The sequence below is a fragment of the Cibotium barometz genome, chromosome 30, assembly GCF_041138505.1.
Source record: "Cibotium barometz isolate CiBa-2024 chromosome 30, ASM4113850v1, whole genome shotgun sequence".
NCBI classification, from domain to species: Eukaryota; Viridiplantae; Streptophyta; class Polypodiopsida; order Cyatheales; family Cibotiaceae; genus Cibotium; species Cibotium barometz.
This window is the reverse complement of record NC_141075.1, coordinates 35189815-35207392: the sequence shown is the minus strand read 5'-3', so window position 1 is coordinate 35207392 and position 17578 is coordinate 35189815. Positions and strand designations below refer to the sequence as shown.

The following is a 17578-nucleotide window of genomic DNA, read 5'->3' as shown; positions in this document are numbered from 1 at the left end:
TCTGCACATGCATGCTTTTTTTATAAAGTAGGCTCATCAGAGCCATACTGTGATGGGCCTGCACCACTCGGACCCGTGCCTATCAAAGGCATGGACTGCTCCGACTCGCCATGTGGGGTAGATTGCCCCCATGGTGTCGACTGGCCCGATGGTAAGCTTGCATGCATATACGATTAAACTATAAGACTTATAGAATGCATAAAGGGTTAACTTTGTGTATGTGAAAAGGTTTTGTTAAACCATAGTTGTGTCTTAGTGAACTGTGACCAAGCATGCTACCCATATCGTTTGTTGATGTCATACTAGTGCCCCTTAAAAAAAAAAAAACTAAAATAAGGAGTTTTCATGCTTTTTCAATATTTTACTCCGGCATGTGCTTTTTCTCTAGGGCTGCCCTCTCCCTCCTCCTGGTGACTTGAACAGACTTGATGCCCCTTCTGCTCATGCATATACACCTGTACAGCTGCCATGGGGCACTCCGTGCAGTGTATTGCCCATACCTTACACCTACTGGCTGGCTGCATACTGCTGTTCCTCTGCCACTTCTGGTGCTTACATGAGAAAGATCAAGCCCTAGTATGATAATCCCTCCTACAACTATAGCCAAGCACACACATGCTTTCCTGCATATAGACCATCGGCGGCTCATATATAGATACTCTTTTGTGCTGAATTCCATGATCTAGAGTACGTGCAAACTACCAGCAATTTATATGGTCGAAAGAAATATGTGTTTCAACCAATCATGTTGACATAATATAGTCAATGCTTTTGATTTCTGAATATTCATTTTGGTTTTGATGTGAAGGTTTAGGATAAGTCTCTCTTTGTGTAAAGGTTCATGATTGAGGCTTGTGGGTAAGCAAATAGTCCTTGTATGTGTGTGTATGAGGGATGGTTTGGTGTTAGACACACTTTATTGAAGTGAACTGCAGCTTCACTTATTTTTTGTGTTCCTTATGGCTTTCCAGACTCCAAGGAAAGAAAGAGCTCTCATTTGCAGAAAGGAAGACTGTTGGCTTTATCTTTGATGCGAGAATGCAAAAAACCTTGTGAAACAGCAGGTGGCCACCCCCATGTAAGACGGGATTTTTGCATAGGTTCAAAAATTCAAGAATTTACATTGCACAATTGTCTTGTCTGGATTAATGTGCACCCAAAATAACCATTCCTCAAAGATACAAGTTTCATGATTTTTTCAGGTGCATCATCCTTCAAGTACTCATAGCAACTTGGAGACACTTGGACCAATCGGGCTTGATTTAGAGGTGAGACTTATATCCCTGCAAAGGATTGTATGAATCAACGTAATGTTGACAGAAGTCATGAGGAGTGAAGCTGGCATAACAAGATATTTGATTTTATAGATCTCCCTTACCCTTTGCTTTCTTGTGTGCAGCTCTTCTTGGATTAGTAGTCCTCTAGTTCTGTTGATATAGGTGTCTCAGTTGATCCTATAGTGTAGAGGACATTCATAAAAGCCAACACATTGCACTGTTTCAACTAGGTTGTCTCCTGCCCATGACCATTTGGCAGGGACGAAGCTACTTAGGCTGACTTTCCTGGTGGAGGTCAGTCAGCTATCTTTCTTTTGTTCTGGGAAATAGACCCTTCTATTAGTTATATGAAAAGCCAGCCAACAGGCTGAACTGCATGCTCAGAACCCTCAAGAGAGGAAAACAAACACGGGTGAGGGTCCCCTCCATGGCTGGCTGCTCTCGGAGGGAACTACCTCATATGCGGCACCCCGGGTGGGAAGGGAGGGGGGGGGGTGCTGTAGTCCCAAGTGAGGTCACTGGCATTGTCTGAGAGGAAGGGGCCCTGTTACCAGATGCGTAGGAAGGCCTCTTGACGTCTCGGCATGTGGTCCAAATCTCCTTGTAGCTCCCCCCACTGGCCGCGGAGGGTATGAATGATATCTATCCATATGACATGACTGGCCTCGGGGGGCGGGGGGTGCGCTGCTCAACGGTCTTGTTGCACCATGCTTGCCAAATGCGCCATGCTGCAATGCTGATGATGATCTCCCACCTTTGACAGGTGCTGGGGGACCATGCCTCTACTGAAGAGTCGGGTGGGGATAGGCTCTATCTATCCTGCAATGGGTGATCCTGAGGGCTTGACAATCTATTGTCTCCTCATAGTGGAGGGCGGGTCCTGACTTTGTCACCCAGGCAACTGCATCCCCAAGTGATGATGTGGGAAGCAGTCCGAGAGGTGTTGAATAGTCGAAGAATCCTCGACCACACTTGCTGCGCTCTGGGGCAGTCCCAAAGGCAATGCCACTGCGACTCCTGTGGGTGGCTGCACCTCATGACCGTGCTAGCCACATGCCAACTGCTAAACTCCTTTGAGCTAATTGCCAGAGGAAAAGAGTGACCTTTTTAGGTTGAAAGCTGTCCCACAGGCGCTTCCAGTAGTCTTTGAGGAAACTAGGTGAGATGTCCTGGGAGGACGAGTGGTCTGTTGAAGTGGGAGTACCGTCAATCTCATGCATCTGGATTTGACTGCCTAGCCTCGCCGAGTAGTGAAAAAAGGGGGTGGTAGGGCTCTTTGGGCTAAAGGGGTTTGTCCATTCCCACTCGCCAGGGTCCCAATGAATCTGAGTCAAAGGTCGGCCGTCCCAAAGCCAGAGTCTTGAACATGTATCTTGGGCTACTTGTGTCGCATGTGCGGGAAAAGGGGAAAAGGGGGGGGGGGTGGTGGGGGGGAGCGATGAGCCAGCGGTTCCTATTAAAGCCGATGATCCGGATCCTTTGAAGTGAGCGACTGCTAAAGTCCTTTGTTAGGGAGAGGGTTAGACATCCATGACATCCTACTGAGAAAATGAGAGCTGGTCCCCGGTCTGATCCTAGTATCGCGCCAGAGGGATGTCGTGGCGTGTAAATGCTCCCAGCCACTAGGAGGCGAGGGGTCTTGTAGGGGGGTGCGGCCGTCAGGGGGGATGGCTGAGTCGACGGTGATGACTATCTGCTCTTTACCTCGGATCTCAATGAGGCGTTGACAGGTTTTTTTGTGCCCAATATATGTGCCTCCACAAACCTCAGAAACTGAAATAAATTGTTGAAGTATGGTTACAACCTTAGGGAGTAAGGGGCTGTTGGCCACCTGCTAAAAGAGAACTCATTGTTGTCAGTCCTGTTAAGTGCCTCCACAAACCTCAGAAACTGAAATAAATTGTCGAAGTATGGTTAGAACCTTAGGGAGTAAGGGGCTGTTGCATGGCCACCTGCTAAAAGAGAACTCATTGTTTTCAATCGTGTTAAGTGAGGGATGAACTTTTGCATGCTTAGGGAAGTTGATAAGAACAGCTGGGAGAGCATTACAGAGCCGGCGTGAGAGAAGCACATTGGGCATTGTGGAGAGAAGTGGTGTGAGAGCTAGGGCGAATTTGTTGTGTAGCAGCTTTGTGGTAGCTTGCTGTTGGATTGTGTTGTGTTTGAGAAGATGCAGGAAGTTGATTGAGGAGGCTTTGATCTGTTCAGAGCATAGGATGCAAGGGTGAAAGAGGATCTCTTAGGAGGTTGGTGCCCTAGGATCTCTGAAGCTGCATATCTGTTGGAACTTGGGTAGATTCAATGCTTTGCTCAACAATTCGCTGCTGTGGTTGATAGTGGAAGGCCTGCAGAGTGTGGTTGTAGAGCCCTTTGTTACTGGTTCTTGTGGAATTGAAGAAAAAGACTTGAAGAGTATTGGTGGGACTTTCTGTGGTGGATTCCCCTTATTCTTGAGGCTCTCTCTCTTTATTGTTTAAACCCCATGTCTCAGGGTTGTTGAGATGAGCTCATTAATCATCTATATGCAACAGGCTCCTTATGTGTTTGGATGGATGAGTTGATTTTGCTCTACTTTTGTTGTTTGGTTTGATATTGTTGAGAGAATATATGTGTGAGTGAAGTTCTAAGGTTTGTTGAGTCAGGTCTAAACCAAAAAGCTTAGATTTTGGGGTGAGCACGGTCTGGTTGAGTCAGCTATGGTCAGTTGTGTGTTGGGTTGAGTCAGTTGGTGTTGTGAAAGAGTGGATCTTGTCTTGTTTGAGGCTTGTGAACTCTGGGCCGACAATCTGAGCATAGTCGGAAGTCAGTTTGATAGGTGGTGGATTGGATGGTTTGTGTCAGTTGAGAGCTGTTTTAGGTCAGCTAGGTATCATCTTGAGTCAGCTGAGGATCAATAAGATGTTAGTTGAGGGTACACAAGGGTAGATCTGGCCTCTTTGTGTTGAAGGGGAAAGTTTTGGGTTTTGGTTTGACTGCCAGATTTTCAATCGGTCAGCAGGAGTCAGATCCGTAGGAATTGAAGGGGAAGGTATTCCGGAGTCAGCTATGTGTAAGATGCTGTCAGTTTACGGTCTGTGGAGTTGATTCTTGGTGGAATTTGAGGTTTTTGAGGGATTGGAGGTGTCAACGGACACTGGGATGTTGAGATCTGACTTAGAACTGAGTGAGCTGAGGTAGATAAGTCAGATTCCAGTCAGTAGGGAGTCAGCAAGGGGGTGCTGACAGATTCTGTGAATGTATGAGGACAGGTTTTTGAAGGTAGCTGATGAGGACGTTTGGGAGCTTGGCGGATGTATTCTTGACTAGGGTCAGCAGCAGGTGTCTGATTCGGAATTACAGTTAGCAACTGATCAATTTTTGTCAGCTGGGAGTGTTTTTGGTCAGTTGGTGGTCAGCTAAGGTTAGCTGAAGGTTTGTAAGTGAAGATCACAACTATGGGAGGTCAGAGCTGACCTGGGAGGACAATTGGAGTAGTCAATTGGGTTAGTTTTAAGAGTTTGGAGAGTGCTTAGGTATCCGCATGTGTCAGCTCAAGATCAGGGGACATCGATTGAGTGGACCTGTGCTTTAATTTGGTGTTCGTGCTGGTGTTGTGGTGCTGGTTGCTAGTTTCCTCCTCACGGTATAGAGCCAGGTCTTCCCTGACACATTAGTGTCTATCTTGAGCCTCTTGAGGAAGTCGATTGAAACTAGTCCACTCGCTAAGAAACATTGCTAGATCAGAGTTGAGGGGGCCCATGCTACGTGAACGCGCACCCAAAGGGTGATCATTGGGCATCTTGAAGAGGTGGTTCCAGATCAATGGTTGGCGGGGTCTCTCTTTGTCGTGGCAGGGTGGGGTGAGGGTGCGCTTGAGGTGACCCCAAGCTCAAGCTTTCATCAAACTCGTTGCAAATTTGTCCTCAATGATGGTGCTCAAGCCTTGGGATCGGGCCTCCGTGAAAATTTATCGTACATTGGGAGTCGAGGGGCTGTTGAGGGTTTGAGCTGAGATCCGGTCAATCAGAATACTGGGCAGAGACACCTCTAATCCATCCATCTGGAAAACCCATCCTAATTATGGTGCCCTCCAAAAAAGCCCAATCAACCTTGTCATAGGCCTTCCCAAAATCCAGAAGTAGAACTACCATGTCCTCCATACGAAGCATGGCTGTAGATGTCGCCTCACAAAAGGTGAAGATGTTATTGAAGATGCTCCTATCTTGCATGAAGACGGTTTGGATACCATGGATCAAGTTAGGGAGATGAGGTTGCAAGTGTCGACTAATGGCTTTGGCAAGGATTTTGGAAGTGCTTCCTAGGAGGGTGATGGGGCGTCACTGTCGAATCTCCAAACGATTACTGGAAATGAGTGAAATGCCGAAAATGCTCCTTTTCCCGCAAATTAGGACAGGCTCAAGATCAACATGAACAATTGTGAAAGTTTCTTGCCTCCAATCAAGAATGGGTGCATACTCCCTAAAGCATGGAATGCCAAAACTTGTGGGAAATGTGAGTGTGAAGACCATGTGTGAATCCGTCTACGTCTAGATGATGGGATATAAGTGTACAACACATCTTTTAACCAACTTAGGAGAAATGGCATCCTTAGAGCTGCCCATATTGAAGAGGACAATGAACTATTGTCCCTTTATTGTGCCAGAGGATTATCACCTTGATCTGAAAAAGCCCCATACATGAAAAATCTAACTTTTTTTGAATTTGCAAGTACATCGCATACAAGGTTGTTGATGGTGAAGAGCTGCGTGTGTAGCGAGAACCTCGCCACACGTGGTGGACTGTAGGATGGGAAGGATCCAAGGGAGGTGGCGCCTGAGAAGCACGCTTGCGAGGCCTCCTGCGAACCCCGAGTCCGAGGGCAATCTCGAGCAAAGTGACCCAGTTGGTGACAAACCCGGCACTGATCGGGTTTACTTGCAATCTCCATACGTTGCTTCAAAGGACCACAAGGGCCCGGAAGCAAAACATAGTCCTCAAAGAGCTCGCAGTCTCACGAGCAAGAACCATGACCTTGGGGACAGCATCCGCCAACGCAGTGACCACCTAGGCAGAAGATTTCGGCAAAGCGTGGAGGGGGGGCACTTGAAGAACCAGCCCAAAGGCAGATCCGATGGCCTCTAGCATACGCCAATATGCGCGAGGAAGACCTGGGAATCTGAGAGTAATCAGGAAACGGTTCCGATCTTCCTCAACAGGGTCAAAATAGCTGGAGGGGAAGAAAAAAAACCTTCCTCGGGCCCAATGGAAAAGGGCTGCCCTTCAAAACCTCTGAGGCCGCGTCCTCAGAATCAAAATCCTCTTGGAAGAAACCTCTTCCAAGCAACCTGACATCTCGAAAGTGTGGAGCAAGGTCAGAAGGCAGAGCTGTCAGGAACCAATCCCGAGCTTGGAGACGGGAAGGGTGAGATCCAAAGATTCTGGCAATGAGGGAGCAAAGGGCGGATTGCATCCTTTACCATGTCAGCAAACTGTTGGTGCTCCAGGTAGCTTTTGTTAACAATAAGAAGTTTTTGCATAGGCAGTCTACATGCATACGTATTCATACCAAAATAGAGTCCCAACCAAAGGGGTGCATGATCCGAAAGGGTCATTGAGTGGTCCACCCACATGTCACATGTGAAGTCATCATGCGTGTCAACATTTAGTAGGTAGCACCAGTGTAATCTCCCCCAATAATGAGAATGCACCTTATGATGGAAAGTATAGCCTTTGTCATGAATACCTAGATATCAAAAGCATTGATGCAAGATATCAAGCATGTTAGACCACAATGGAAGTATGCCATGAGAACCTAGTTTAAGAGGTCACATTAAGGAGCTAGCGTAGCAAATTAACAGGAGTTTAAAACTACTGAAAGTAATTCAAGAGTTAGCAAGGTGTCGAAGGTTAATCAAGGTCTACAACTGGCCTAAGTCAAGGAAAATTACCAAGCTTAATAAATAAATAGATGACCACAATGTGTCTATTCTAAGAACAAGATAATCCCAAGAGCCTAAGGACACAAGAAACATCAGAGTCATAGGAGTCTTTTGCCTTTATTTCTTTTATGCACGTGACAATTTTTACAAACAATGGTAACCTCCCTAAAGCAAAACTAGCATCGACCCTGGTGCCATGTTTACCACAAGGCCTTCTCCAAGAATCTACTAGCTCACCTTAGGCAAGGTTACCCCCCATGAGTTGCGTTCCATATTCAGCATGCCCGATCTATGCGTCGTGTTATCATCATGATTTGGTGCATTGTTAACATCTCCACAAAGGAAAGTATTGCGTAGCCATGGATAAGCTGCAATCTCCGACGACAATTGTGCTATGTGAGCTGAATTTTGAGGTGCATAGACTGATGCAAATTCATATATTTCCTCAGGCAAGAGACATTGAACCACCATCCATTTTCCACCAGAATGTGTGAAAGTAAGACATGGATTCAGTTCACGTTTGACCATCATCAACGTACCAGAATATCCATCACATCCAGCATAAAAGATGTCATAATCTGCAAAATGCCCATGTTTGCCAACAAACATATGTTGATTGTGCTGTTGTAAACACACAATATGTGGCTGTTTCTTATATACATATAGTGCCAGAAGAGCCTCCATTTTTGAGGATCACAGAGACCCTGGACATTGTATGACATGCATTTAAGAGGTATATACATGAAGGAAATAAACTGTAGTAGGTGTATGTCTAAAGAGCAAATTATCAGGCATCATGTGCCATATAATCCATGCTATCCACCATCATATCAGAGCCATGGTGACTAGAAACATCCACATTTGACTCCCTTTTTACAATGTCTGTCCATAGGGCACCAACAACATTTACATCACGGAGCGCTACAGATTTACCCGATGCAACCTCAAACTCATCCCATGCTTTCGATAATTGAGGCCTCGTGGAAGAACATGCCGATTTGTTTGGGTTTTGCCATCCATCCTGTTGCACCTTGTCTTTTCCTTTCTCTTTGGCAATCTCTTTCATATTTTTCATTGGTGGGGATTGTTGCACTGGAGCAGATGTATTCCTTGTTTTGCCTCTGCCTTTTGCATTTCCAAACACATCATTAGACACTCTGTTAGATGCAGGCAAATCAGATTGCGGTAGGCTGATGCAACAACAATGGGCATTTCGCAGACACATGACCAAACTTGTGACATCTGTAGCAGGCACCCGTAAATACACCCCATTTGCGTTCAAAATACTTAGCACCCATGTTCACATTCTCAACCTCTATAGCAATAGAGGGGATAATAGACATATCCATGTCCCACAAGATACAAGATCTGTTACGACTCCTTGTTGGACGATGAGGACAAACTACCTTGCCAAGAGAGGCAGCAATGAAAGGGAGATCTTTTCGCATATATTCAGGGAGGTTAACCATCTCCACCCACACTGGACAGTTCTGATGAATAAGACCCTGGTAGTCTTTCGTAGGGGACCACGGTAACACATGTACCGTCTGCATGCCAAACATCAATGGCGATGCCTCCAGTTATACATTCCGATGCTTAGGCTTAGTAAGGAGCACCTCATATAATCCCGACGTAGAAAAACATACTCCCTCAACCACATGTCCTTGCAACACAGCTTTAATCCATTTTGCAACATCATCCGCTGATGGCATTTTCCCTGGGAAAAATACGATGATTGCATTCTCTGAGTACTTTTTGACAGGAGAGACAATGGATGGCAAAGCAATCTTGTAAGTGAAGGCCGGTATGGGCTTGTCCCAGTGCATATAACTCTGCCGAAAGTCTTCATGAAGCACATCTTAGACATACTGTGCATCAAGGCTGACATGAGGTGCACTGGCAGCATCCATAGGGAGCAGCAAATTGTCTACGTTTCGGTTCCACAGAAGGGTCACGTCGAGCATACACATTAACTGTAGCAGCACCATTCGAAGAAGAGGCCATGTCTTCATTGCTCGAAGAAAGGAGGAGACTGTTGAGCTGATAGCAAGCGCTGACAGTAGGAGTTCTAACAGCAAAATTGACAAAAAGCAGAGATGACGAGAGGCTAGGTAGGTGAATAGCGAGGGTAGGCAGCAGGCGAATAGCGAGGGTAGGCGACAGGCGACCAGCACGACAGAGTCTTTTTTTTCGTGAAATGGTGTTTTATATTATATGTAAAATGTACATCAGCCACATGGCTCACACAGAACCTATGGCCCCAAACAAAACCCCCACAAAAGATCCTCTAAAGGATCATGACCATGCAAACCTGTACACTAATAAGAAAGCCTCCTAGCCAAATAAGCATCCCAGATAAAAGCATCAAAGATGAGCCAGCCGAGCCGCCGTAGACCATAACGAAATAACATCTGCATCCAGTAGCTGAGCTGAGAGAAGAGAAGAAAACTGCCAAAGCAGCAAACCGCGGATACGTAGAATGTGCCCATGTATTCCAGACAAGGAATCAAAAATGAACCCATTCCGTGTAGTCCAAATATGCCAAAGTCCTGTCCATCTAAGGAAATGGAATATCACAAGGTGACCGTTTGAAGTAATGACTTGAGGACAAATCCCAAATATCCACTAATGAGCCGAAACAGTAGACCTCTCTACTGCCTCCCAAACGCAAGAGACAAAAGACCAAATCTGACGGGCCAGTGGACAACTCATGAACAGATGCATAACTGTTTCAGTGCATGTCGTGCAGGAGAAGCAAGAGGCCAGTGTAATTTTACGACGGCTCAGCTGATCCCGTGTAGGTACTAGGTAACCCTCCCACCAACATCCTCCAAATGAAAACCTTACCTTGGTAAGGGAGTTTAGACTGCCAACCATGCATAAGAGTTTTCTGCCACCATGATTTAGACTTGTGCAATCCCCACACCTTATTGGCCTTGGTTGAAACCCAATCTTTCTCTGATACAAGCTTATGATAGACCTGGTTAGCTGAGAGTGATATCAAGTCACCAGATTTACATAGTGTCCAATCAAGCCAAGGCTGATCTGCAGATGGCCGAGGCAATGGAGTAAAAGGCTCAACTGCATGCATGATGTCAACCCATAGTGGCTGAAATGTCCGAGGAACCCTAAAGTGTTGCCGAATACGACGAAATGAATATGGCCTGTCACGACCAGGTATCACAGCATCTCGGATTCTAACCAAGCCTAGCCTGACCATGCGGTTGAGTCGTATGCGTGAAGCATCTCTGTCTGGCCAAACAATAACACGCGACTCCACAAATGTTTCGAACTGCAAAGAGTTCAAAAGTAGTCTTTCATGACCAGGATCCCACCGAGCCAACAGTAGAACTTCATGCCAAGAAAGGAGAATATGCGATAAAATGTGTGATGAGCGAATACGGACAGGATGAGCCGCATTCACAATGTCCCACCATGAAGCCTGCACACGTGTCCGCCCATGTGACAATCCCTCCAACTCAATCAAGTCACGAGCCATGAATACCCAAGGCTGCTCCTGCAAACACATCCTGAAAAAGCGCCCACCTACGCGTCACCATATGCAAGCGGACATCCAGTAAAGCAGCCCCACCCATTCTTTTGGGCGTCGTAATGTGATTCCAAGCTATCCATGTTTGACCCATAATATTTCCTTGCCTCTTCCACAGCATAAACCGAATGGGAGCAACCAAACGGAAGAGAGATTTGTGCGTCCAAGGTAGCAAAGGCAAAAAAAAGGAAATCATGCTAAGCATAATAACCTGAGCTACCTTAACCCTCACATGCATAGGCCACCCTTGAGCTTTCCAATACACAAATTCATCGGAGATCCGAGCAGAAATCCAAGCAAGAAGCGCTTGGGGGTCCACATCCACACCCACCAGCACGGCAGAGTCTCTCTCTCTCTCTCTCTCTCCCAGTATGGTATAGGATGGAGCTAGCTAGGTTGCATATCATGATTGTATACTCCATGCATATAGCTTTGCATTCTCCTAGTAATAGAGCTCCATCCCCTGCACACCCAGATTCAGCTTTTTTATTCAGTACTTTTTCATTTTGTTGGGATGACAGAGGATATCCCATACAGGTACTCCGATTTGTCTCATAGGCCGAGTTCGGTCTTTTGGAAGACGTTAATAAAATCTTTCTTTCTTTCTTTCTTTCTCTCTCTCTCTCCACACACACACACTTTTTTTGGTAATATCCAGTGCAGTATATTTATATGCTCATAAATTACAAGATGGGAAGTCTCCGAAGCGGAGAGTATCCCAAATGTCAGAAACATAAAGAGAAAAGCTCTAAACAAGAAGCATCCATATCACCCTCATGGCAGGCATCATATAAGGATTGCCGTAATGAGGCTCTGAAGGATTCATATGACTGGTGATTCTGTCGACCCAAGTATGCCAAATTATGCTCACTCCAAATTGTCCAAAGAGCCCAATATCTCACCCAAGAGAGAAATAGTGAGTATTGGGACAAGGACCGCATATATCTGCCAAAAAGCCAGAAATGTTTCCCAAATATGTGACTCGGGAAACGGAGCCGAAGAAAATCTGAAATTCTCCTGAGGAGGATCCTGGAACAAGGGCAGTGCCAAAGCAGATGAAGAACAGTCTCTGAGGGAGCCTGACATCTTAGACATGTGGAAGGTGCAATGTGACATTTAGCAAGTATGACCCCCACTGACAATGTGCCTGTCAAACATCTCCAAAGAAAAAGTCTTTGTTTCAATGGCATTTTACACTTCCACAACATCCGGAGATTCATCCGCCACCATGAGAGGGGCTTCCTTATATGCCACAGAGAATTAGCATGTTGATGAATCCATGGGGCAGGTTGAAGAAGCCTGTAGGCTTTGATGGAGGTTAAGGCAGGAAGGGAATAGGATGAATGCATGTAGTAGATGGCTGCAATTGCCAATCCATAAGCCTGTCTGTGTCAGCCACGGGTGGAATAGGTAAAAAGGGATGCAATAAATCAGCAATTTTCTTCCATATCGACCTATGATGCATTCCCAATGCATAGGAAGCAGTGGCCCGGGGAAAGGATAAGACATATCCCCGATCATCTACCACATCATGTATGTACCTAATTCCCAATTTCATAAGATTGTATGCCCGAACAGGTTCTTGTAAAGCAAGTGGAGTGTCAAAGATGGCACTCCAATGAATACTTTCTTTCCTCATCGAGTTTGTCTCCAAGTAATTATCAGGAGCCCATTTGACCTTAGAGAGAACTTGTTTCTAGTCAAGTATGAGGGCAGTAGAGAAAGGACAACCAAGTATCCTCCCTACAAATCTCCCAATCACAACCTCCCAATGATCCGTAATCCAATGACCATAAGCACAAGTCCTCATGTTGACACACATGGATGCTAACATACAAGTCCATGGCTGCTGTTGACGGAAAAAAGTATGCAACATTGTAGCCTTCCTTGCAAGTACATGATATTTTATATTGAGGACATTAAGTCCACCATGCATCCTTGGGGAGCACACCATTTCCATCTTCATCAGTCTCAATGCTTTCACAGCAGTTTTTTTCTTCCATAATATCTCCATAGCTTGAGACATAAGAGCTGAAATATCCCTGGAGGACCAATGCAGCAAGGGAAAATAGAACTGGACATAGGACATCACAATGGATTGTACTATTCTGAGCCTGACATGAAGAGGCCAAGTAGAAATCTTCCAGTATTCCAGTTTATGTTGAAGTCTTTGGAAAATCCATTTTAACTGCTGCTTTCTGGTGATATGCCATCCTATGGGATATCCCAAATGCTTGACAATATCTCTGGAATGCACCACCTGACCCGGCCAAAGAATAGAATGCCAGTCACATTGTTTCAGGGGGAGTAATTTAGATTTGTCAAAATTGAAATGCAATCCCGCTGCCAACCCATATAAAGAAAGAATGGCCATAAGCATGCGAAGTTCCTGAGGAGAATTCTGTGGCATGAAGAAGGAATCATCAGCATATGCTTGTGCCAAAAAAGATGTAGCCCCTGGGATTTTGAGACCAGTCATCTGTCCTGTGTTTGTAAGATGATCAAGATACATCAAAAGAGGATGGGTCGCAATGGCATAGAAGAGAGCACTGAGAGGGCAGCCCTGTCTAACTGATCGATCCAATATCCATGACCGAGACAGGTGGCGCCCAAGAATGCACTGCGCAGTAGAGCCACAATAAAGCCAGTAAACAGCATTTGCCATCTTGGGACCAAAGCCCAACTTTGTCATGATCTGAGAGATGAATTCCCATTGAACATTGTCAAATGCCTTAGCAATATCCACCTGCAATATAAGCACATCTTGATGCGAATACTTAGCATATTCAATTGCAGTCAAGGCATTGGATATATTGTCATGGATTTGTCTTCGCGGCACAAAACCATACTGATGAGGATGAAGTCCTGCATGCAGTATCCTGTGAAGCCTATGTACAATCATTTTGGCAATAAGTTTGTAAAGTACAGGCATCAAAGTAATAGGCCTCCAATCTGATATATGATCACACAGATGTTTTTTGGGGACAAGCTTGACTATACCATGCTTCCAAGAGTGCGGTAACTGATTTTCTTGCCAAGCCACATTGATGAGTCGCAAAAGGACCTCTTTCAAATCATCCCAAAAAGAAATATAAAATTCCACTGTAAGGCCATCCCAGCCAGGGGACTTGTATTTGCTGAGGTTGAACAACGCATTATCAAGTTCTTTGTCAGTAAAAGGCCTCTCCAAGGTAAGAGCATCATCCATTTCAACTATTCCAGAAACATATTGAAGAAATTCAGTCCTGGCATCGGTCACTTGATTTGATGGGGAACCAGGAGCAGAAAACAATTTCTGGAAATTATTGTGGCATTTGTCTTGGAGATCAGAGAAAGAGTGAGTCCAAGAGCCATCCAGTTTCCTAACCCTTAGACATGAATTTTTATTTCGAGTAGCATGCAAGCCCTGGAAAAAGGATTTTGAAGAGCAGCCCTTATCCATGAGGGGCTTCATTCTTGCCCTAATCTGCCATTTGTGCAATTTCCTTTGATCATTAACAGTAAGTTTAAATTGTGCATGTGAAAGGGAATCCTTTTCTGAATCAGAGAGTGGCCTCGACTGAGAAAATTCAGTCAACTGTTGTGCTATCCTTTTTGCCCATTTAACCTCATTCCTCCATTTTGTCATATGCCATTTGCCATACTCCCTAATGACATTCTGCATACGAGAGACGAAGCTGTCCCAAGCATAATTCATGTCCTCCTGGGCATGAACTGGCAAAGGATGAATGGCAAATCTGATCATTTGCTGAAAGTTCTGATGTTGGAAATAAGCCCGATTTACACGCAATAATCTACTGGAGAGAAATGGCAAATCATCCAGAGGCATGCCAAGCTGCAAATCCATCCACAATGGAGCATGATCTGACAAGCCCAATGAGAAATCTATAAGGAGATGAGGGCTAAAATCTGCAAATTGTTGTGGATAAAACAAATACCATCTGTCAAGTCTTGCCCAATACGTAGTAAGTGCATTATGATGAAAAGTATATCCAGGGACTGACCCTTGGAGAAGTATCCATAAATCGTCAGCCTGCACAGAAAGAAGCATGTCATCCCATTTCTGCCTTTCCAATGATAGCATATGAGATCGTGAAGTGGTATTATCTCTAGGCAGAGGGGAATTATTAAAATCCCCACAGATGAATGCATTGGATCTCCATGGATATCCGCGTAAAGAATCCCACAAAGAAGCCCTCATGGCAGAGGTCTGGGAGGCATAGACCGATGCAAACTCAAAAATATCACCATTGACATTACATTGTATGACTATCCATCTGCCACTACTGTCATTGAAGGCTAACTGAGGCTCCAACTCATGTCTAACCAATATGCATACACCTGAATAGGTAGCAGTACCAGCATAATATATATCATAGCCGTGCAAAAAACCATGATGTCCAGCCATGGAGTGTTGATTATGCTCTTGCAAACAAACAATATCTGGCTGCATTTTATGTACATAAATCCATAAGAGCCTCCACTTTGAGACATTGCAGAGGCTCTCTACATTGTAGGTAAAGCACTTAAGTGTTTGAAGCATGGAAAGATATGTACATCAGAGTGTGAGGATAAGAACCAGATGTCAGAGAGGCTAGGCTTCTGCCTGCATAGGTTGCATGCCTTCATTGCCCATGAAAGACATAGCATTTTCCTCTTCTTCTGAATCACATAGGGATGCCCTTCTTCAGTACGCCCACCAATTTTGAAGGATAGGAGCAGAGGCTGAAGTAGAAGTTTGTCCTGGTGAGGGAGAAGAAGCATCCCATTGACGAGATTGAAGGGGGCATTGCTTCAATACAACCACCTTCTTGGGTTGTTTAAAACCGTCCTGATCAATCCCCACAGTTTCCTTCATCTTCTCTTTCCCTTTATCTTTTCCTTTTCCTGCAAGTGCGGGCACCTGATTGACTGATTTTGCATTCTTTGCTTCATTTGTATTTGCTGTCTTGACTTGCAAATTCTCATTCTTTTCCCGTGTCTGGGGTGGCAAGGCATTTGGGGGGGGTTGATGCAGAACCATTGGGCATTCAGAGGCTAGACGCCCAAACTTGTGAAGGCAAAACAAGCACCTGCAAACACACCCCACTTCAATTCAAAATACTTTTTGCCCAATTGCACTCCCTCAACTTCCACCGCAATAGAAGGAGGGGTAGGTATGTCAGTGTCCTAGAGAATGCAGAACCTGTTACGGTTTCCCATGGGGCGTGGAGGACAAATGACCTGTCCCAAGGAAGCAGCCAGGCCAGGCAACTCTTCACGCATATAGTCCGGGAAGTTTGCAACCTCAACCCATACAGGGCAATGATGGCGTATAAGACTTTGATAGTCCTTGTTTGGGGACCAGGGCATAGCATGTACCATTTGCCTCCCATAAAAGAGGGGAGAGAACTCAAGAAGCCTCTGCTTGCATGAAGCATCTGATAAATGCACCTCATAAAAGCCTCTGGAAGCAAAATACACTCCCTCTACAAAGCATCCTCCAAGGATGGACTTAATCCATTGCGCGACATCGTTGGCCGCGGGGATTCTTCCTGGAAAGAATATTATAACCGCAGTTTGAGACAACTTTCTGAGGGGGTTTACCAGGGACGGCAACTTCAATTTGTAGGTGACCTCTGGAATCGGTTTGCCCGATTCCTGTCGTGACTGTTGAAAGTCATGCTTAAGGGTATCAAACACATACTGAGCTTCCAACGTAAATGCATCATCTTGTAAGCCGGCTCTGATAGGTGGTGCTTAGCATCTGCAGATCTTTCTTTTCGGGCATATGTACAAACATCTAAAGCTGAAGCCATTGATAGAACCACGGAAAGGGAAAGGCTGTGAAAAGGAACAGTCCGATATTGACAGAAGGAGGCTGTGAGGTTACGAAGGCAAGAAGGAAAGTGGAATAGAACAGTAAGGCAGAAAAGGTGCACGAAGGCGGGAGAAAAAACTGCAAAAGGTCACTATAGAGTTGAGGGAAAAGTAGGGCAGAGAAAGGCTGAATCGTGCAACAGGGGGCACGAGGCAGGATAGTCTCGGCGATAAACACACATACACACCGACCCTTACACACACACACACTTTTTTTTTTTTTGTAAAACCAGTTGAAATTGCATTATATCATAAATGTACAAAAGGGTTTGACATCAAGAGGATGTCTGAACCCTAGAACTTAAAAACAGCAGTAAAAAAGTTCTATGCAAGATCAGGGCAGTGCTCAAGAAAAGAGCCTATGCTCTATCCATTAGAAACAGTAAAAGAAAAGCTGAACACAAGAAACATCCAATTCTTCCTCATGCACGGCATCATATAAGGATTGCCGCAACGAGGCTCGGAAGAACTCATAAGGGTGTTGAAGGGGTGAATTAGCAAAGAAAGGAGGTTCTAAGGTAAGAAAGCCTTGCCCCCATTGTGGAAAAACTAATCATATGGAGAAGGACTGCTTCAAGGCTCATCCATGCACCATTTGTGGCCTTGATAATCACCGGGAGAAGGACTGCTACTCTAAAACCTCTACATCAGCCCCTGCATCTGCCTCAGCACATGTTGCTGCAGCATCTACAACAGCAGATCTTGCTGTTCATTCCTCACATGATGAGGAATGGGCTTTCTGATTACTTCACCTTTCTTGTCTACCACTTTGACCACCGATGATGTAGGTCAAGGGGTTCTAGTGTCTTACTCATTATGCTTTTTGACCTCTCTCTTGTCCCTACCCAAGAGGCAGCGATTGCCCTTGAGGAGGGGTTGTCTTCAAGGTCCATCTGTTTGTCTACAGTCAGTCTTCTGTCTATCTAGTCTTGTCTGTCTATCTATCTGTTGTCTGTCTATCTGTCTATCAATCT

The 17578-nt window shown here is 45.2% G+C and overlaps 1 protein-coding gene across 2 annotated transcripts in view; it reads left to right on the top strand.

Annotated features, from left to right (window-relative positions):
• LOC147621417 (ATP binding microtubule motor family protein) overlaps window positions 1-17578 on the top strand; it is a 154425-nt gene that overhangs the window by 73819 nt on the left and 63028 nt on the right. For both annotated transcript variants that reach the window (XM_086824163.1, XM_086824164.1), the window contains 2 exons: window positions 972-1078; window positions 1203-1268. In XM_086824163.1, coding sequence (XP_086680289.1) covers window positions 972-1078; window positions 1203-1268 — 173 coding nt within the window. The remainder of the gene's footprint in view (window positions 1-971; window positions 1079-1202; window positions 1269-17578) is intronic.